This window comes from Gopherus evgoodei, chromosome 15 (assembly GCF_007399415.2).
Source record: "Gopherus evgoodei ecotype Sinaloan lineage chromosome 15, rGopEvg1_v1.p, whole genome shotgun sequence".
Taxonomy (NCBI): Eukaryota; Metazoa; Chordata; order Testudines; family Testudinidae; genus Gopherus; species Gopherus evgoodei.
Window position 1 is genome coordinate 28,844,444 of NC_044336.1, and position 21,924 is coordinate 28,866,367.

Genomic DNA, 21,924 nt, shown 5'->3' on the forward strand with positions numbered 1-21,924 from the left:
CCCATGGGGGCCTAGATACCCCAGAACATTGGAGTCACTGCTGGCTCACTGTGGCTCCTGTTAACACTGAAGATCCTGCCAATTTCCTGCACTCCAATCCCTTTCACATCCTTACAACAGGACTAATTGCATCACTTCCTGTTCTGTAAATGGGTTAGATCAGTGCAACAGGAAACTGAGAAACTATGAATCAGAACTGCTACCATTGTCATGAGTAGAACCAGATGCCTCTTCTTCCCCCACTAAGTGTAGTCTGAATCACTCTCTTCCCCCTCCCTCCCCGCCCCCCATGCACATGTCTGTGAGAGGTAAAGTAATTTTGTAATTTAATACAATGCATGAGTTCCCTACCCCATGATTCCTCTACTCTACACTTCTAGGAAGAGGCCAGCTCAATGGAGCGGGGAGTTCAATCCATCTTTGACTTTTACTCAAAGTTCCAATAATTAAGAACTGTTAAATAATAATTGCTTCCAGTCACTATTGACTTGGGATTGGACTGGACCTGAACCAGAATCCTAGAGACGAGAGACCAATTTCCGTCCTCAATCTCTTGAGCCATCCAGATGTATGCATGTTTTGGACCTAGTATGTTGTGACAGGGACATATAGCTTAGAACTGGATGAAGCACCCACCCAGCCTCTCACTGGCCGGATGCTCTGTATCTATGCTAACCTTCAATCTCTCTACAGAAGGCCTCCTAAGAACGGGCTGTCTCACCTTTAGCATGGAAAGTCCATCCATTCCTGGAGTACTCCAGCAGTTGGACCCTGTCTTGCTGGCCAAGGCAGCACACCTCACTGTAAAACTGATGCTCAATGTAAACATAGGCAGCAGGAATGGCACCTGCCACCCCTTTGGCACCAAAGAACCCATTCACCTCCGGTGAGGCCAGTAGAATCTGATACTGTGCTCTGGTGCCCAGAACAAGATCCATGTAGGCTTGCGTGAGGTTGAAGTAGCCAGTGGTGAGGTATATTCTGGCACCTCGCTCTGCCTCTGTCAGCAATGTCTCTGTGACTCTCTCATCTATTTGAATCCCAAATGGTTTCATTTGAATTAGTGGATAAAGCCAGGTGTCCGGTTCTGGTTTTTGGTCCCCTCCTGCACTAGGGTCTTGCTGGGGCAATAACGGATCTCCTTCTGAACGCCTTCCATGAAAAGTCTGCATGCGGAGTTCTTGTCGTGTCCTGGCAGCGTTGATCACTTCCATTACTCTCCTATTTGCCACTTCACAATATGCCGTCTTGTCTCCTGAGTGAAAACAAGGAATGACTAACAAAAGATATAGAGCTATGAACTCAGGCCGAGGCTTGCAAGCCGCCAGTGGCTCTTAAATATGTCTCCCGTGGCTCTTTGCAGCACATGCTATTAAATCACTGCGTGATTTCATTATTAACCAATCAGGATGCTTTTACTATGTTGCTAACCAATTGTAGTTGATAAAATAATGATGCTTGGTCCGTCATTTTGCTGTGAGAATAACAGATAAAATATAAAAATGAACTATGCTGTTTCAATATGACTACCCAGCACTATGGTGAATGAAGCAATGAATTCACACTCCTGTGGCTCTTTCAGGTAATATTTTCTAGTTTGGCTCCTGAAGCACTGAGGTCTGAGTATCAGTGACATGGGGCTATGTGGTAGCTATTGCCTAGTAAGGAAACTACACACAGTCAGGACCACAGCGGAAGCCACCCAAAGAAACCACGGCCATGGAGACTGCATAGTCTGCTGCCTCTCCAAGATCGAAATGTGGACAGTAGCACAGCACATGATGGAGGGACACCAGTCACTCCACAGAGGGAAGACTTGACATGGGCAGGCCGTCACACTCAGTGGGAAGTGAAGAGGCTCCAAGCAGGGCTGGGGCAGAACGGCTGTCCGGGAAAGCTCTGCACCACAACCGCCCTCTGAAGAGGACTGGAAGGTGCCAAAGGCAGCCTATATTCACACAGTCTATCTATTTGCACAGGTGGCTTAATGAGGGACCTTCTGGGAGAAAAAAAATCCCTCAGGAACCAAGTGCCAGCAGAATTTCCAGATGGGGATTTTAGGCAAATGCCAGAGGGAAATAAGAGCCACTCATTTACTTTTCTACAAAAGGTTCTCTTATCACCTGCAGAGTGCAGACACTAGCCTCATCTGCCCCACAGAACAGTACTCAATTGATGCCACCCTATTCTGCTAGGTTCTTACACTGCACCCCTCACAGTGGTATCTGAGTGCCTGTAAAGTGCTGTCTACCAAGAGTGCAGTGCAGGATCCTGTTTGTACCAGATGCAGACCTGATACACCGCCCACAACTTCACTGCAGAACAGAACAATCCCTTCTGAATCAGACTGGGGCTTTCCTTAGGGACTGAAATTTGATCCAGTCAAAGGATCACAGCAACTTTCTACTGTACTTTATAACAAAGGGATCTCAAGTCTCTTCTGCTGGGAACTGGGAAAAAAAAACAAAAACACACATGCAACCTTAACAAGCCTATGGTGGATCTGTGAATCTCATCACAATTTAAACTGTGGGTGTGTGAAGGAGACACGTTTGTTCCACTTTCCTCTCCTGCTGAATCCCATTACCTAAACCCTGTGATTTGACTCAGCAATTTTACCTGTCCTATGGGGAAATGCAAGAGCACCCTCTACACGCACACTGGACAGCACTATCACCCATTCCACTCACTCACACACAGAGGCCCACCCACATCATGTCATATGGATGAAGGCCTGACTACAGTATTTCAACGTGTCTCAGCTCAAAGAGTCTCCTTTTGATTTCACTCAGTTCCCCACGTCTGATAGTCTCCACACTGTAGTGCCACAAAATAACATGCCCCTAAGCAGAAGGGCAGTTCCCAGATCTCCTTGGGCTGGGGAAGAAACATTAAAAACAGCTGCAGACATGGCCTGTTCCTCTCTCAAGGGGAAGGTGACCCTTAGGTCACTTTCAGTGATCCCTGCTGCCCAGTTTAGGAACAGCACCAATAAGCACTACGTTGACCTATCAAGCCGTTCTGGAAGATAACAGGGAGCTACAAAGTAAGGAGATGTGCATCCTTCACTCAAGAGACCTTTCTTTTTGATCCTCCTTTGGTAGGTTTTGTCCATCTTCTATGTCACAGTGGGCAGGATGAGCTGAAAGCACCCTTTGCTACCACCATTATGGGAGCTACACACTACATTTTATATTGCTCTTTAACACTAGCTACCACTGAAGAATGCTCAGGCTTCTCTCTTGGGCTTAAAGATTAGTCCCAGGCTCCTAGTAGGGACCAACCTGTAAAGCAAGCTGATGAAGGCTGACAGGGCCCAGAGCGTGTATACTTGCTCCAAACACTAAAGTAATCTATACTCACTGGAGCAAGGTTTCCAAATGTAAAAGAGCTGTGTCTAGGCAACTAGTCAGTGGGGTGTTAGGCCTGTGAAGGATGAACACACTAAGGAGTCTTACTGTAAAAGACTATTTATCTGATTAGACACAGCAAATAAATATTTGCATGCTACCCGCCAAAAAGAAAGGTTTTTTATCAGGCATGTTTGCCTCCAGGATTATCCCACACAAAATCAGTCTGCTGGAGGATTGTCATTGCTCACTGGATCCACCTTCTATTACATTTAGCTTTGGAAGCACCACATTGGAACATTACTGACATTTAAGACACCCTGCTGCCAGGAAGCAGCTTTGCTAGTCGGCAGTTCTTGAACTAGGCTTCCCCATGGAACATGGCAACAGTCCCATGTGCTTTGTACTTGAGACTGTCTTATGGAAGCAGTACTAAACATAAGTCGCAGGAGTCTAATGCTCTGGACAATGCACTGTGCAATACGTATTTCTGTCCACAGCATAAGCTTTACCCACACACACCGTTACCAGAGTACCACATGTCATCTGAAATAGTCTCCCCTCCTGTCTGCCCATTCTTCCACCATAGGGTCCCTGCCTCCTTCCAACTGGGAACTTATCTGAAAGCCAAGAACACATCTGAGTGCAAAACACTCTTCACTGGAAATAGACTGGAGTCATACATACACTCAGGATATTTATAGGGAACTATATTAGTATAGCTAAGAATCTTGGAAAGGATACGATCCCTCTTGCTTCAGGGCCTAAATCAATTACTAACGAGTGGGGTTAGGAAGAAATGCACCCTACAGGCTGGTTATTCTATAATTGACTTCTGCGGTTCCTTGCATCTTCCTTTGAAGCAGCTAGCACTGGCTGCTGTCAGAGACAAGATACTGGGCTAGACAGACCTCCAGGCAGATCCAGTCTGGCAATTCCTAGTAATCCTGGTTTTTCAACAGGTGGGATGAAGGGGATTCCCCACACCCAGCTGACCAACATCAAACCCCCAGTGATCCATAAAGTATTTGGAATCAGACCCACCCCATCCATCTCTTCCCATTGTCATTCCCTCCTTCACCTGGACCATATCACCCTCATATTACAGGTCAGATGACTATCATACCTTGGTAAGGATGCACCATCCCCTCCATCATCTGGACTGTATCATCTGACTGTAACTGCAGCGACACATCTCCAATTGCATCCACTAGTTCAGTGAAGAAATCTGCGATCTCAGGAGAGTCCTGCAGGAACACATAGCGGTCCTGCCGATTGGTGAAGTACGAGTCACTCAAGTTTGCACTGCGGAAGGAGAGGAGGGTAAGAATGGCCAGGATAAAGAGCACAACCACACGATCCTCATCACGTATCTCATTGCACAGGCCTAGATACAACTGAAGAATTACAATACAAAATGCCCCAATTTCACTTTTTAAAGAACATTCCCCAACAAGAATGATATTTATTTTTGGTATTATCCTAGCACCTAGGAGCCCTATTCATGGACCTGGACACCACTGCGCTAGGCATGGTACAAACACAGAACAGGATGACCAGCCCAAACAGCTTACAATGCAGCTCCCTAACTCGGTGCAGCTACTGCGGAAGAGAGCCACAAAAGCAAGATGCAAAGAGGTTTCCCTCTGAATCCTGGGACAGCTGCAACACCATAGAGCTCACAAAGGTACGAGCAGGTTCCAAATGAAAACAATGCTATCAGCACGTGTCTCAAGACCAGCAATATGCATTTTCAGCTCTAAGAGTGCTGCTTCTTTACCACATCCCTGACTGGACCTCTCTAACTCTAGTCAGGACAACAGGAATTCCCTCTCACTCAAATGCAGCACAGAATACTTATAAGGATGGAAAGAGGCAGGACTCACCCACTCAGGATCACATTATCATCAAAGAGGTAAACCTTGATGTGCTGCAGCCCGATGGTTTCGTTGAAACGCTCAGGGATTAGGCGTTTGAGAAGCCCACGCAGATTTGGAGTGTGGAAGAGGGATACACGAACTTGCTCTGGAAACCTTCTCAGCAGTGGAAGTAGCATGGTCCGAGAGTTATTCCTGCCTAACAGAGAGCTGGGAATGTAGTTATACATGGAGCCACTTTTCTACCACAACACCAGATCTGCTGGCCAGGACCCCCCCCAACAAGAGGGCAAAATAGACACACACCCCTCCCCCACGCTGGAGGCTGCCTTCCCTAGGATCTGTTGATTTATTTGCTTGACATTTTGAGAGGGCTTCTTGTCTTAAGAGAGGATTTATTTGCATTTTATATTAATGTTATCATGAAGTAACAAGCATTCCAAGGCCACTGGTGGGTAGGCTTTATAAACTACCTAGCAGGATGGTCACATTCATGCTTCTTCACCTGGCTACACATAAGACTAACTGAACTGGAGTGAGGATTTAAACACCACCACTTCTGCCAACTTCCAACCCTCCTTTACAAGGTGAAGGAGCAGAAAAGAGGGTGGGGTGGGGAGGGTGGAGCAAATGCCACTGACACAGGAACTGGAGTTGGTGAGGTTGCTTGGTGTAACTGAGGGCAGGATTTGGCTCAGCTATTTTAATGTTCCTGTCATTTATTTTCTGAAGTAATACTACCGTGTTGGAAAGTTACCTGAGAATACAAAACTACTGTATTTTGAAGAGCTGTGGTTCACAGCAAAACAGAGCTGGTTTTAGAAGAGAGAAGATTTTAAACCTTTGGGTCTGATAAGCTGTTTTTTAGAGCAAGGACCTCCAAGCTCATCTGACCAATCCAGTTTGCTTGCTGTAAACGAGCCTTTGAAGTAGGCAGGAGGAGGGACATCCCATAATACCTACCTCGAGATCCCCTTGTGAAATCTAGGAGAATGGAAACTCTGAAGTCAGAGTGCCCACTTGCCTGCAGTGACCTCTCCAGTGTTTCTTCTATGCAATCCACCTGAGGGGAAGAGTCACACTGCTCATTACCCAGAGAAAGTGAAACTTTCCAGTGATCAGTCTTTCTGATTTAGACCTAACCCCTTTGGGGCAATGACTCTGCCTCTTTTTTAATATGTAAAGCACTAACAACATCTCGGGCATCAAAAACAACAAGGGTATAGATTTTGTCTGCACACAAAGCCATGATTCAAGCCTCTGAACTCCAGTTATGCACAGCAGAGAGTTATCCAACCTCACTCCTAGACCAGAGACTTCCACTGCCATCCAAAAGGGGAGGGAGCAGTTCCTATGAGCTGCAGAACCTGTCCTGCTCCTATTATGTGCAGATTAAAGTCCTGTGTACAAGTCTTAAATCAGTTACAGATCCACGGAGGAAGTCAAACAAACCAACATCCAAGACAATCTGCCCACCTGCTGGATTTGTCCTCACAGTGGAATTTGTATTTCAAGCTACAGAATAATTTCAAGGCTCAAGATTTCTGCTCAAAGCTCTTGGTAGAGAAAAGCCTTGTTTCCAGTAGGGAAAGGCAGGGAGCAGAGAAGGTAAAGCAACATGAGGCAAAACAGTGACCTCCCGCTCGCTACGACAGGCTGACAAAAAGTTGTATACATACAGATCACACTCACTGCACCTGCATGCAGTACACAGGGGCACACAATACAGACTACCACACTAGCATCACTAAAACTACTTCCACGCTTTCGAAGGCAAGTGCTAATGTGTGGGTACCAGCAACTGCACAGTTGGAGAAAATCTGTGGGAACTGTGCCAATAACTTTTAACCCCATTACCCATCCAGATTCATGGCATGTGACAGTTCCTTAGATCAGTAATAGGTTTACACCACACGATCCCTGAGCCTGTTCCTCAAGTGCCCTTCCGGCATGCCAAGCCCCATGTGCAGTCTGGAGCCATGCTGAAAGGCTCCCAAGCGAGAGGACGGAAGCATAGGGAAAGTCTGAGTCCAGGTGCTCAGATGGACACCCCGCTCCAGCTAGTGCGAAGGTGAATGCACAGGGCACCTACCCAAGTAGGTGTTTTTTCAAGCCTCCATCCACACTTACTAGTTCCTGTTCTAGGAGTCCTGTTCCGAGGTACAGTGAAGCCACCACCACTCGCTGCTTGGCTGCCTTTATCTGTTCCTGAGGACAGTGGAAAAGGAAAACAAGTGCACGTTCACAGGCTGAGCTGTGATTTCATAAACACTCTTGGTTCTGCAGAGAACACCAACTCCCTTTCGTAGTCCTGTCAGCTACAGAATTAAGCCACAGACAAGCAGCAGAGGTGCCCAATGGGACACATTTAACTTCAACCAGTTTAGAGGGGTTTGACTTTCCCTCCTTCAGTGTTACCCAAGTAGTTATTTTTATTCTCTAATTCATAAAGGCACAAATTGCTAAGTATCAAAACAAGAATGTGTGAAAAATGGGCTCTTCCCCATCTGCAAACAACAACCCCAAACTCCCTCACTCAGGTGAAAGTCTGAGAAGGGCATCACAGGCTCTGTCAGATGAACAGGAACATTCTAGCAAGGATATTATACACCTCCCGCCCACAGACATCCATATAGGACAGCAGTTCTCAAATGGTGACCCCAAGGTGGATTGCAACCCCATTTTACTGGGATCACCAGGGCTGGCATTTGGCAAGCCCAAGCTCCACTCCCTGGGACTGAAGTCCATGGGCTTCTTTGGCTTCAGCCCTGGGTGACAGGACTCAGGCTACAGGCCCCCTGCCCAAGACTGAAGCACTTGGACTTTAGCTTTGGTCCCTCCTCCCCCGGGGCAGCAGGGCTTGGACGGCCTCCAGGTTCTGTCCCCGTTTCTGGGGTCGTGTGGTAATTCTTGTTGTCAGAAAGGAGTCGTGGTGCAATGACATTTCAGAACTCCTGATCTAGGGACTCTTCAGGAAAGTCCTCGCGCAGTGCAGTGGGGAAATGCAAGGAGAAAGGCAGGTCTTGGGCGGCCAGGATGCAAATCACATAGGGGCTTTATAGAGCAATTTCAGCACCTTTACAACCACATTCCCATCCAGACATAAGCAGGAAATCAATGCGGCCCTGGAAAAGTGGGTAACTTGCTCCCTGTAGCTACTACCACTAAGCACTCAGGGCAGAGCCATACTCTGCACAACCTGAACCTTCAGAGAAAGAGGTTCTCCTTCTGGGGTCATTTTAACTCCTTCGATTCCTATCCTAATGCTTTGTTTCTGGCCAAGATTCATGCCTTCCCCAGGATTCAGTGACGCTGTACTCCTTGGCCAGGACCAGCCAGTGGAGTTTGGTATTCTTGTCTTCTCCCCTTCAAAGGCTCAAGTTTCCATCCTGCCCAGAAACTGAGCTGCCATGCCTCTGGGCATTAGAGTTTCTAATCTGCCGGGCAGTGCTCCCCCAAGGCCCTGCCCCAGCCCTGCCCCCATCCACCCCATCCCTCAATGCCCTGCCCCGCCCCGCCCCACCCCACCCCTGCCTCTTCCCGCTCCGCATCTTCCCACCCAGTTCTGCCCCTCCCTGAGTGCACTGTGCCCTTGCTCCTCCCCCCCAGCGCCTCCTGATGCCATGAAACAGCTCATTTGCGGCAAGCATGGGGGGCGGGTGCTGATCCATGGGGCTGCAGGTGGGCAGAAGATGCTGGGGTGAGGGAGAGGCATTGATGGGGGGCTGCTGGAGGGTGCTAAGCACCCACCATTTTTTCCTGTGGGTACTTCACTCACAGAGTCAGTGCCTATGCCTCTGGGTGCTTTCACCTTCCCCACTTATCCCACACAGAGGTTAAGTGTGGCATTTGCCAGTAGCTTCTCTCCTCCAGCACTAACTTTACAAAGGAAGGCCTGTCTGTGGAAGCTCCTGGAGGTCCCAATGACTCATTCATTGGTACCCCGGTCTGGCCAATTCTGTTCCCCAGTAACTTATAAGTCATAAGGCAATCCTAATACTGTCATTTTAAGAACTCTGCATCCCTACATTTGAGCATTTCTGAAATGTAGGGTTGCTAATTTTAACTGTGACGAGATCCAAACAATCAAACTGAGCAAGGAAATTCTCATACCAGCCCTGCTGCATGTCTGAGGAGAGATACATTATGGAACCTGCATACCAGCCACTTAACAGCTACCCCACCTCCCCACATACATGCTGGAAGCACACAACTCACCTTCATGAGCTCATAGAATTCAGTCGGGGAGGAGAGCACCTGGATGTGAGAGCTGGACACCCCAAACTCTGGAACCAGGTTCCTGATCCACTGGAACCTGTGCGCTCCCTCAGGACACACGTAGAACGATGGGGCTGTGACCTTAGGAACCGCGGGGGTGAGCAATGGGGCCAGCAGCAGCCATGATGATCTGGCAAAGAAAAGACAGATTGAGGAATTCTGCATGATGGAACTGCAGTTTTCTACAACCACCATCCAGGTACATGAGCAAAGGATGCATCAGGCGAGGCATTTCCAGTAGACACAGGGAAGGGTTAGTGCTGTTATACACGGCACTGGAGAGACCTCATCTGGAATACTGATTAATTCAAACTGCAACAGGTCCAGAGAAGAGCTACTAGAGTAATCTGAGGAATGGAAAACCTACCGTAGGAGAGGAGACTCAAAGAGCTTGGCTTGTTTAGCCTAACCAAACAAAGGCTGAGGGGAGATCTGATCACTCTCTCTAAATACATCACAAGGATAATTATCAGGAAGGGAGAGGAGTTACTTAATTTAAATGCCAATGTGGACACAAGAACAAATGGACAGAAACTGGCCATCAACAAGTTCAGGTTTGAAATTATACAAAGGTTTCTAACCATCAGAGGAGTGAGCTCTGGAACAGCCTTCCAACAGGAGCAGTGGGGGCAAAAAATCTAACTGGTTTCAAGCTTGATAAATTTATGGAGGGATGGTATGATAAGACTGCCTACAATAGTATGTAGCCAATCTGCAACTGCTAGCAGCAAATATCTCCAAAGACTGGTGACGAGACACTAGATGGGGAGGACTCCGAGTTACTACAGAGAATTCCTTCTCAGGTGTGTGTCTGGCTGGGCTTGCCCACATGTTCAGGGTCTAATTGAGCGCCATATTTGGAGTTGGTAAGGATTTTTCCCAAAATTGGCAGAGACTCCCAGGGTTTTTCACCTTCCATTGTAGCATGGGGCATGGATCAGTTGCCAGTTTAAACTAGTGTAAATGGTGGATTCTCAGGCCTTGTCTACACTACAGAGTTGCAGCGCTGGTGAGGGGGTTACAGCGCTGCAACGTAGGTGGTGTACACACTTGCACAGCATGGCCAGCGCTGCAACTCCCTGGTTGCAGCGCTGGCTGTACACCCAGTCGAGCCTCGGGTGTAGAGGATCCAGCGCTGGTCAGCAAGTGTAGACACCCACTAGCATTTTTATTGACCTCTGTGGCATAAGCAGGTATCCCAGCATACCTTAGAAGCCTCTCTGGTAATCATGCAAACTTCACTGCCCTGGGCTCACCTGACCCCTCCTTTAAATGCCCCGGGAATTTTAAAAATCCCCTTCCTGTTTGCTCAGCCAGGTGTGGAGTGCAATTAATCAATCAATCACTCAGCGACCATGCCTCCACGCACCAAATGAGCCCCAGCATGGACCAATGCAGAGCTGCAGGACCTCATAAGTGTTTGGGGAGAGGAGGCTGTGCAAGCACAGCTGTGCTCCAGAAGGAGAAATTATGATGCCTATGGGCAGATATCGCAGTCCTTGATGAGAAGGGGCCATGAACGGGACGCGTTGCAGTGCAGGGTCAAAATTAAAAGAGCTGAGGAGTGCTTACTGCAAAGCTCGTGAGGGAAATCACCGCTCAGGAGCTGCCCCCACGACCTGCCGTTTTTACCAGGAGCTGGATGCCATACTTGGGTGTGACCCCACTGCCAATCCTAGGAGCACGATGGAGAGTTCAGAGCAGGGAGAAGTGGGGGAGGTTGTAGCGGACAGCGACAGTGAGGCTACTGGCGTGGAGGGAGACACCCCGGAGTCCCAGTACACATGCAGCCAGGAGCTCTTCTCAAGCCAGGAGGAGGCTAGCCAGTCGCAGCAGCTGGAAGTTGATGGTGAGGAAGAAACTGAGGAGCGTGCTCGGGGTAAGTAGATTTTTATGTTTTGGGAGAGGAGGATTTTGGTTATGGCTGCCTGCATGCATGCCTAAACGTGGAATAGCCCATTGATTTGCTCTATCACGTCTCTGTAATCTGCCTCGGTAATCTCTTGAAAAGTTGCAGCAAGAGCGTTTGCAATTTGCTTTCTCAAGTTGATCGGGAGAGCCACTGTGGTCCCTGTCCCGGTCAGGCTAACTCGTCCGATCCACTGTGCAGCGAGGGGTGGAGGGACCATGGCTGCACACAGGCAAGCTGCATAGGGGCCAGGGCGGTATCCACATTCCTGTAGAAGACCCTCCCTCTCTTCCCAGGTAACACGCAGCAGTGATATGTCTGGCAGTAGGAAACCCTGTTGAGAGTTTAGGGATACTTGAGTGCAGGGCGCCAGGTTCGTGTTTCCCCAGCCCATGGCGCTCTGTTGTTAACCCCCCACCCTCCCAGCACGTAAGCATCCACGCGGTGTGCTCCGGTGTTATGCACCCCCCTCCAAGCAGGCATCCAGCACCGCGGTGTGCTCCTGTGTTCCCCACCTCCCCTCCAAGCAGGCATCCAGCACCACGGTGTGCTCTTGTGTTCTCCACCCCCCCTACAAGCAGGCATCCAGCACCACGGTGCACTCCGGTGTTCCCAAACCCCCCCCCCTCCAAGCAGGCATCCAGCACCGCGGTGCTCCCCCCCCCCAGCAGGACGGCATGAACGCGGACCAAAGAACAACCCCACCCCCAAGCAGCTCACCACCTTCCTGTTCACTACTGTCCCCTCTTCAGGACAGCAGCTACCTCCTGTACCCATTGCTGATAAACCCCAGTGACCCATTGGTCAATTCCCACTCCCAAGGGGAAATCGGGGCAAAACCACTCACCCCGTTGCTCGCCATGACTTAGCTTCCCTGCCCTCTCTGTGTTATGTGAGGTATGTGAGAAGGATGCTACCAAAAGTCTAAAAAGTCCTTCAATATGTGATAATAAACAATGTAGCCTCTGTGTATTACATGGTTCTCTCTCTCTTTTTTCTAGTGACCTTGATTACTGCAGCCGGATCACCGGCCTCACGTAGGTTGCAGAACTTGAGACGGAATCCTAGAAAATCAAAAGAGGAATTGATCAAATCTGTTATGAGCCACTACAACAGAGAAAGTAGGAAGACACAGGAATGGAGAGAGAAGCTGTATGAATGGAGACAGAGTGTACATGAATGGAGGCAAACAGAAAGCAGGAGAAAGGAATTGTCTGCCAAAAAAACCACAAAGCAGATGATAAGCCTCCTGGCTCGCCAAACTGAGTCTTTCGAGTCTCTAGTAGCCATGCAGACAAATATGTACCGTTGTAACCCACAGCCCTCCCAAAGCCCTTTTCCTTGTTCCCCAGTATTTCCACAAAACAACTTTCTCCAGCAGCCAGTTCCTTATTACCCCCAGCTGCCCCCAACACCTGTACGATCACCTACCAGCCCTGATAACTATAATTCTTACCCTGTTCACTCCACCCCCATTATTCTGCAGCATAGTAATCCTGAAGTACAGCAGACATTGAATAGTGATCAAAATAGGGCATATTCAAACCTGTGAATGTACAGTCCACCACCCCAATCCTCTTGCTTGTTACGTACTGTATGTTGAATAAAGGTTTTTTTTCTTTTTCACTACGTTATATTATTGCTGGAAGTGGTAAATATTATACACCAAGGTAAAGCAAAGCACAGCAAATGCATCAAACATTACTGTTGGCTCTCAGCATCAAATTGCTCCCTTAAAGCATCCCTAATCCTTGAAACCCTTTCCTGGGGCTCCCTATTAGCCCTGCTCTCTGGCTGAGCAAACTCATCCTCTAGGCATCGAACCTCGGAGGTCCATTCCTCACTGAATCTTTCACCCTTCCCTTCACAAATATTATGGAGGGTACAGCATGCGGATATAACAGCGGTGATGCTGCTTTCCACCAAATCTAGCTTCCCATAAAGACAGCGCCAGCGGGCTTTCAAACGGCCAAAAGCACACTCCACAGTCATTCTGCACCGGCTCAGCCTGTAGTTGAACCGGTCCTTGCTCCTGTCAAGCTTCCCTGTATATGGTTTCATGAGCCAGGGCATTAAGGGGTAAGCGGGGTCTCCAAGGATCACAGTGGGCATTTCAACGTCCCCTACTGTGATCTTGTGGTCTGGGAAAAAAGTCCTGGCCCTCAGCCTCCTGAACAGGGAACTGTTCCTAAAGATGCGTGCATCGTGCACCTTTCCAGGCCATCCTGAGTAAATGTCAGTGAAACGCCCACGGTGATCCACAAGCGCTTGCAGAACCACGGAGAAATACCCCTTGCGGTTAACGTACTCTGATGCCAGGTGGGTTGGTGACAGAATAGGAATATGCGTCCCATCTATTGCCCCTCCACAGTTAGGGAACCCCATTTCTGCAAAGCCATCCACAATGTCCTGCACGTTCCCAAGAGTCACGGTTCTTCTTAGCAGGGTGCGATTAATGGCTGTGCAAACTTGCATCAGCACCATTCCAACTGTAGACTTTCCCACTCCAAACTGGTTCGCCACCGATCTGAAGCAGTCTGGAGTTGCCAGCTTCCAGATTGCAATAGCCACCCGCTTCTCCACTGGCAGGGCAGCTCTCAATCTCGTGTCCCTGCGCCGCAGGGTAGGGGCGAGCTCAGCACACAGTGCCATGAAAGTGGCTTTTCTCATCCGAAAGTTCTGCAGCCACTGCTCATCATCCCAGGATTGCAGGACGATGTGATCCCACCACTGAGTGCTGGTTTCCCGAGCCCAAACGCGCCGGTCCACGGAGCTGAGCACGTCTGTTACTGCCACAAGCAATGTACTGTCTTCACAGTGAGGCGATTCAATATCATCGTCTTACTGCTCACTGTCACTGTCACGTTCACTTTGCAGCTGAAGGAATAGCTCCACTGCCATGCATGATGTGCTGGCAACATTCATCAATAAGGTCGTCAGCTGCTCAGGCTCCATTTATAACAAAAATCGCAGAAAAAGCGCTGTAGAATCACAATGCCGCCAAACTGCTAGGAATGTGTAGCAAAGCACCACGGGGTGTTGGAACAGGAAGCGGAAAGACACTCACACTTCCTTCCCCTTCCCACAAGCCACAGCGCCGAAATGGGACGAGGTGCTCTGTGGGATAGCTGCCCACAATGCACCACTCCCAACAGCGCTGCAAGTGCTGTAAATGTGGCCACTCTGCAGCGCTGGCCCTATACAGCTGTACTAACACAGCTGTAACTACCAGCGCTGCAAAACTGTAAGTGTAGACATGGCCTCAGTAACTTGAAGTCTTTAAATCATGATTTGAGGACTTCAGTAACTCAGCCGAAGGTTAAGGGTCTATTTCAGGAGGGATGGGTGAGGTTTTGTGGCCTGCAATGTGCAGGATGTCAGCCTAGATGATCATGATGGTCAGTTCTGGCCTTGAAGTCTGTAAGTCTATGCAAGTGGGCCTGCAGCATTACACATCTCACTGATGTTAAGACTGCCTTTCACCTCTGTCTGTCACAGCAGCATCAAGCAGAGCTACATGTGGAAGCAGGAAACTCTGAGCAGAGGAAGACAGACCTGAATGTCAGTGACTCCCTTGGATTCCACAAAGGGAGAGGCTCCCTGAGGGGCAGCAGAGCAGACATGCAAAGAGAGGAAGAAAGACAATGAATGGCACTGAGAGCAGAGAGACACTAGAGCAGGGGTAGGCAACCTATGGCACACGTGCCAAAGGCAGCATGGGAGCTGATTTTCAGTGGCACTCACACTGCCCGGGTCCTGGCCACCGGTCCTGGGGGCTCTACATTTTAATTTAATTTTAAATGAAGCTTCTTAAACATTTAAAAAACCTTATGTACTTTACATGCAACAATAGTTTAGTTATATATCATAGACTTATAGAAAGAGACCTTCTAAAAACGTTAAAATGTATTACTGGCACGCGAAACCTTAAATTAGAGTGAATAAATGAAGGCGCAGCACAGCACTTCTGAAAGGTTGCTGACCCTTGCACTAGAGTAACTCCTAGGATCCCCCATTCTAACTTAGCTTTCCAAAGGCTCTCTTTATAACCTTACCATGCTCTCTGCCAACTCTGGGACAAGTCACTCATCACTGCCTTTACTACAAAAATATCAGCTTCATTGTGGCCAAAACTGTTTTCCGTTCTGTTATAGCTGCTCTGATTTGTGTCATCATTCCCCCTCCCCCCCGCCCACGCTTCTTATAATCCAATCCAAGAGCTTTATAACTGCTTTCACAATGGTGTGTGGCCTTTAAGACACATTTTTGAATCCACATTTTTAATAAAAACAAGTACTTCAGGACTGATCCAGAACAAAACATATAACACACAAAGCACCCAACACCAGTCTTAGCAAAGCCACTGAATGCATAATGCTGCAAGTCAGAAACACCACAATTCAGGAACTCCCCTCACTGAAAAACCCAGAGAAATCTGCCAAGTGCTGAAATATGCCACAGATAATATAAAGGAGCTGAAAACTGAATGGGAAGAAACTCCAGAGTCACACAGAGCATAAGGAATTGGAAGGAAGAAGTCAAGGTTTCACTCACTGAAGCTGTAAAGTGTAACTGGAAAATGAGTTGCAGGAAACATTTAAAAAAAGAAAGTTTCAAAGAACAGTTCAAACTCCTCATATCTTTGAGGAGTGGTTAGTCCCTCAGGGCCAACATGCAACCCTGTAATTTTGATCTGCCCTGACACACTACATCATCTCATATAAAGAAAATCCTCTTGAGTATTACCAGAACTTTATGAGAAACTCTTCAGTTTTACCACCATCCAAAGCCAAAATGACCACAGGGTCCAGGAAGATAAAATGATTTCACTTACTTACTGCATGATAAAACACTGAATCTTCACAAGGTTGCAAAAGCCCTTGCATAAAAGCCAGACAGTTTGCAACAGCATTTCCAAAAAATCCAACAGTTTGTGACTGCCTATTCATCGCAATGGAGTCAGCTTGTACAAGAATTCCTAGCAGATCATGCAAACTGAACTTTAATTTAGCAACCATGAACTGCAGTAATTTGATCTTGAAGAGGAATGGAAACTTTCCCCAAAGGAAAGACATTTTAAACCATCTCCCTAGCCATTTCCAAAAGCAGCTACTATGTGAAATGCATTTTTAAGATATTCATCTGCATCCTATAGGAGCTGAGCAGCACCATGCGAGCACACAGGTCTTTATTTACTATGTCCTGCAGCATGACCTACACAGATACAGGCTGAGCAGAGACCCACTGTGATGGCAACAGACTTATCACTGAAGCCAGCTGGGAAATAGGAGGAATCAGGAAGCTCACACTGCCCAAGTTCACATTGATATGCAGAAATGCTTCACGCACAGGTATAAGGCATGGAGAGCCACAATGAAGACAGCACTACAAGCTACTCTTGTACCAGAAGGGTTTATTGACCCCTAAAATTATTCCATATGAAGTGGGGGCAGCAAATTTTACATGCAACATGACAGCAACTAGCAAATCACACAATCGAGGATGAATATTTTCCTCACTAGACTGCTGGCCAAGCCTGACGCAAACTGCATTTCCCAAATGACATGACAACGGCCTAGAATCAAGTTTCAAAAGGAAATTTTTCAATATCATTTTTGAGATTTCAAGGAAGTTGTTTCACTGCAGAAAGTCTGAAGACCGAATTTAAACTATCCTCCTCCATAAAAAGCCCAGAACTAGGTATGGCTTAATAAATACTCTTCTGGAAGTTCTTTGCCACTGTGGGAAAGATTTTACTTTATGCCAGGGTCTCTGTGTGTGTTGATAGGCATTGGCTGCCATTTGTAATCTTCTCTGATGCCTCTAAGATTAAAAATAAAATGTGTAAGTGCACCACTTGATCTCTGTAAGACAGATTTAATGTTTATAATTTATCTGTGGTGGAGACTACAGGATTTTATAAGTGGGGCTACAAAACCCTTCAAAGTGAATACAAATTTGGCACTAATCAACTGTAACTAGCAGCACTGTATGGAAGCAGATACCTCTACCCACAGACCACTGAAAGTAGCTCAGGCAACTACCTGTGAATCATCCCAAAAATGTTCTGCACATACAGTCATCGGAACCCTAAGTTAAGGAGAAACCACTAGAACCCACATTTCCAACAAACCAATAGTGTCCAAGAACAGACAGAAAAAGCTTTCAAGTCAGTCAAACAAACAATGCCGAACTAATCTGAAAAAGAAAACAGAACTAGCAGAGGTAAAACTGAATCTTTTCTGCATAAAATCCATTCCCTATTTATAGATGGGAGTTTTTCTGGACATTCTATTTTTAAGAATTGTGGTTTTGTCATGCAGACTTGTACATACTAGAGGGAACTCAGATGCTACGATTCACTGTAAAACCTCAGCTACAGTACAGGAAATGAACTGAAACTGCAGAATCCAGCTCAGTCCTTTCACTCACATGGAAGTCACCACACAGTGGGATCTGCAAATTGCTCTTGCCCTGAAATTCAGCACTTGGGTGTATACTGGTTTTTTTCTTTTACAGAGCTTTAAGGGTCAATGGCTGAGTCTGAAAACTGATTTGGTGGTTAAAACACTGATGCAGCCAACAAGTAGAGAAGCCTGAGAGCAACTTCTTTGAACTGCCAAGACCAAGCAACAGTGTGATGCTAAACATATGGCCTGTTCTTTTCTTCCCAGACTCTTGCTTTCTCTGTTTTAAGTCCACCAAGGAGAGAAGCAAGCCATACTCTCACTGGAGTCTATAAGGTCACTTCAGCATTCACAGGTCAGCCTGCTGCTCATCTCCCACTCACTAGAAAAGTATCAGTCAAAGAAAATGCCAGGAGACCAGAAAGGGTAAAGCAGCACACATGTTGAAAAATGAAAAAAGTCATGTGTGCACTGGCTCACGCTGTAAAAGTTGTACAGTAACTCCTCATTTAACATTGTCCCACTTAACATTGTTTCAATGTTACATCCCTGCTCAATTAGGGAACATGCTCATTTAAAGTTGTGCAATGCTCCCTTATAACATCGTTTGGCTGCCTGCTTGTAAGATTCTGTGGAAAAGCAGTGACTTTACAAGCGAGCACTGCACAAATTCTACTTCTCAGCCTCCTCTCCCTCCCTCTCAGTGCTTCACCCACAGCTAAACAGCTGTTTGGCGGCGCTTAGGACTTTCTGGGAGGGAGGGGCAGCAGCAGGGAAGCGCTGCATCTCTGCTCCTCCCCCTCTCTCCCAGAAAGTCCTAAGCACCACCAAACAGCTGGGGGGGGGGGTGCCAGCAGGGCAACAACAACAACAAAAACACACCAAGAGCTGGTGGCCAAGGAAAAAACAAACAAGAGCTGCCAGAGCATAGGAAAAACTGGTGGGGGCTGAGCACCCACCAGCAGCTCCATGCCCCGTCCCCCACACCAGCTCACCTTTGCTCTGCTCCACCTCCCCTGAGCTGGCTGCCACGTCCTGCTTCTCCCCCCTCCCTCCAGCGCTTGCGCCGCCATACAGCCGATTAGCGCAAGCCTGGGAGGGAGGGGTGAGAAGGAATGTGGTGTGCTTGGGGAAGGAGGGGGGATTTAGAGAGGGATACAATGGGGGGAGGGGCAGGGTCAGGGGAGGGCTGGGGGACACGAGACAAATAAGTAAATATCGGGACAGTCCCGATAAAATCAGGATGTCTCATCACCCTAGCTGCTGCAAAGGTGCTTCCTAGCGTCCTTGCCTGCAGCAGGCTGTGCCTGTGTGGGGTAAGCCAGGGGCACTTCCCAACCACAGTACAGTACTGTACATTATACAGTATAATGCCTTGTGTCTGCCCCCAAAAAATTTCCTTGGAACTTAACCCCCCGCTTTTACATTAAATCTTATGGGACAATTAGATTCATTTAACATTGTTTCACTTAAAGTTGCATTTTTCAGGAACATAACTACAACGTTAAGTGAGGAGTTACTGTACTGTTAGAAAAACAAAACACCACCATGGATACTTGTGAGAATTTTGTTAAGTGAAATGAAAGTTTCAATGATTCACAGGATAAGAAGATACCCCTCCCCAAACAAAACTTAGTATATTAAAAATACCAGGAATTAAGTAGACTAAATACAAGAAAGAGACGTGCACCCTTTTGCCCAGGAGACAACATGGGCAGCTAATACTCGAGTTGCTTTGCAAACCAGATTTAATGCATCCAACCACTTTTTCAGCAATTAATTCTTCATGGAAATTGGCAACAGAAATTGTGGCTTGGTTGTCACTTAAGAAATCTTTATGTAACTTTTAAGTATCAAGAGATGGCAAACAATGAGAGGAACTCGTTGTTCACCATCTCCTGATAATAAATCTTTAAGTAAGTTTTACTGTACCCAAGTGAATTAGTGAGAACAGAATAGTCAGAACATCTGTGGAGACAAGGTCAAGTAGTTATGAGAATGCAACAAACTTCCTGTAATACGAGCAGCAGATGGTCTTTCCCAAATAATGCAAGACTCACAACTATCAAAGACAATTTAAAGACTTTAAAATTCTTCTTCGTCATGCATCTGATGAAGTGGGTATTCACCCACGAAAGCTTATGCTCCAATACATCTGTTAGGCTTTAAGGTGCCATAGGACTCTCTGTTGCTTTTTACAGATCCAGACTAACATGGCTACCCCTCTGATACTTTAAAATTTGTGTACATTGCAAAAAGGCATCATCATTCAGTATCTTCTAAAAAAAAGAGTCCCAATGTATTTAGTAGCAGTTATTGCTAGTGTTGGGACTCAGTCTCCAACTGGATGGTGTAGGTATCTAACAGAAATACACTGGTGGAAAAGTAGCCAACTCGCCAATTACTACAAAATGACACCACATGTTAAAAAAGCAAGAGTCTTCAGCAAGATTCATTCTATCTGATGCCTCCATTTAGTGGATGAATGAAGAAAATGGATGCCCTGCACATCTCGTGTAAGTGGACGGCTGCTGAGGGTTACTGTTGAAACATATAATAACTACACTCCTATCGTACAAGTACCGATATTTTTAGTGAGGAGCTTTTCCTGCCCCTGCTATGCTAATTGTAGAGCATTATTAGCAGGAGATTTCTGCTGAAGTCGAAGTTCATCTGAACTTGAGAATAACATAATATATGGTATTCTACAAGAATTTATGGCTGCAGAGCTTGGAACGTCAGTATGCAATCTGCCCACAGTAAAAGGGCAGCAAGTGGCCATCTTATGCTCCAACACAAGAGAGCAAAAGGGTAGAGGATGAACCACAACATGGCTCTAATTCAGCAATCACTTCTTTATACTCAGTTTAGATGCAAAAATGTTAAAGATACAGACACAAAATGCTGTACCTAACTTCAGGGCAAATGAAAAAATTAAAGAAAACTGGAAGCCTCCCTTCAAGACATGGATATAATTTGATGATATAAGGAATGCTGGCTTTTCTTAATATGGATCAGATTTGGAGACTGTGCATGGAATTATCCCAGATGAAATATCTCAGAAAGCAGGTGAATAAGACATACATGGTGCCAGAAAAGAGGTAATTGCTACAGGGCTTTGTTTCAAAACTTTGCCATCTACAGTGAGGCAGCTGGCCTGTGCTCTGTGAATGCTGCAGTTACAATTCCCCTCAGTAATAATTTATATCCTGAGACTTTGCATTGTCTTTTTTTTTTGGGGGGGGGAGGGGGGGGGGCTTGTCATTCAATAACAGGAGGCTGCTCTGAAAACAGTAAGATCTCAAGAGACTGTGACAATGCAGAATCTTGCAGATTTGTCTTTGGATTGGCTGGAAGCTGTACAATATTGTAACTTTTTTTCAAACTAAATATTTGCTCAAGAATCCAAACAAGATTCCAACTGAAATCAGGCATATGCTTTCCTAAATTGAATTTCCTTTTCTCGATATCTCCAGAGAAAGTCATCTTCCACAAGATTAGGCCAGTAGCTCTCAAAGTGGGCTTCCTGGTGGTCTGCCAAAGGAATGAATTTAATAACTGGCAGAATGGGCTGTTGCGAATGGAAGGCAAGTGTTACTAAGGAATCCACAGAATGAAAGAGTTGGAGATGCCATGGATTAGGCCAAACCTGGGAGTCCAAAAAGATCACATCATTATTCTACCCTACTCTAGAGGGATTTTTGTTAGCTATGCGTAAATTTGGAAGGATACTTAGGCCATGTCTACATCTAAAATTTTGCAGCGCTGGTTGTTACAGCTGTATTAGTACAGCTGTATAGGGCCAGCGCTGCAGAGTGGCCACACTTACAGCAACCAGCGCTGCAAGTGGTGTTAGATGTGGCCACACTGCAGCGCTGTTGGGCGGCTTCAAGGGGGGTTCCGGGACCGAGAGAGCAAACCGGGAAAGGAAACCAGCTTCGCCGCGGTTTGCTCTCTCGGTCCCGGAGCCAGCCAGCAAACCGCGGGGAAGGAGACCTGCTTGCTCGGGGTTCCGGGACCGAGAGAGCAAACCGGGAACGCCGCGGTTTGCTCTCTCGGTCCCGGAGCCAGCCAGCAAACCGCGGGGAAGGAGACCTGCTTGC

The 21,924-nt window shown here is 47.0% G+C and overlaps 1 protein-coding gene across 2 annotated transcripts in view; it reads right to left on the reverse strand.

The window, feature by feature from the left end:
• PGS1 (phosphatidylglycerophosphate synthase 1) overlaps positions 1-21,924 on the reverse strand; it is a 41,201-nt gene that overhangs the window by 11,212 nt on the left and 8,065 nt on the right. Inside the window, exons 3-8 of one of the 2 annotated variants that reach the window (XM_030533917.1) lie at positions 9,446-9,635; positions 7,358-7,435; positions 6,191-6,290; positions 5,237-5,426; positions 4,477-4,655; positions 722-1,255 (exon numbers count right to left, since the gene is read on the reverse strand). In XM_030533917.1, the coding sequence (XP_030389777.1) occupies positions 722-1,255; positions 4,477-4,655; positions 5,237-5,426; positions 6,191-6,290; positions 7,358-7,435; positions 9,446-9,635 (1,271 nt within the window). The remainder of the gene's footprint in view (positions 1-721; positions 1,256-4,476; positions 4,656-5,236; positions 5,427-6,190; positions 6,291-7,357; positions 7,436-9,445; positions 9,636-21,924) is intronic. The other variant, XM_030533918.1, reaches the window with a different exon arrangement.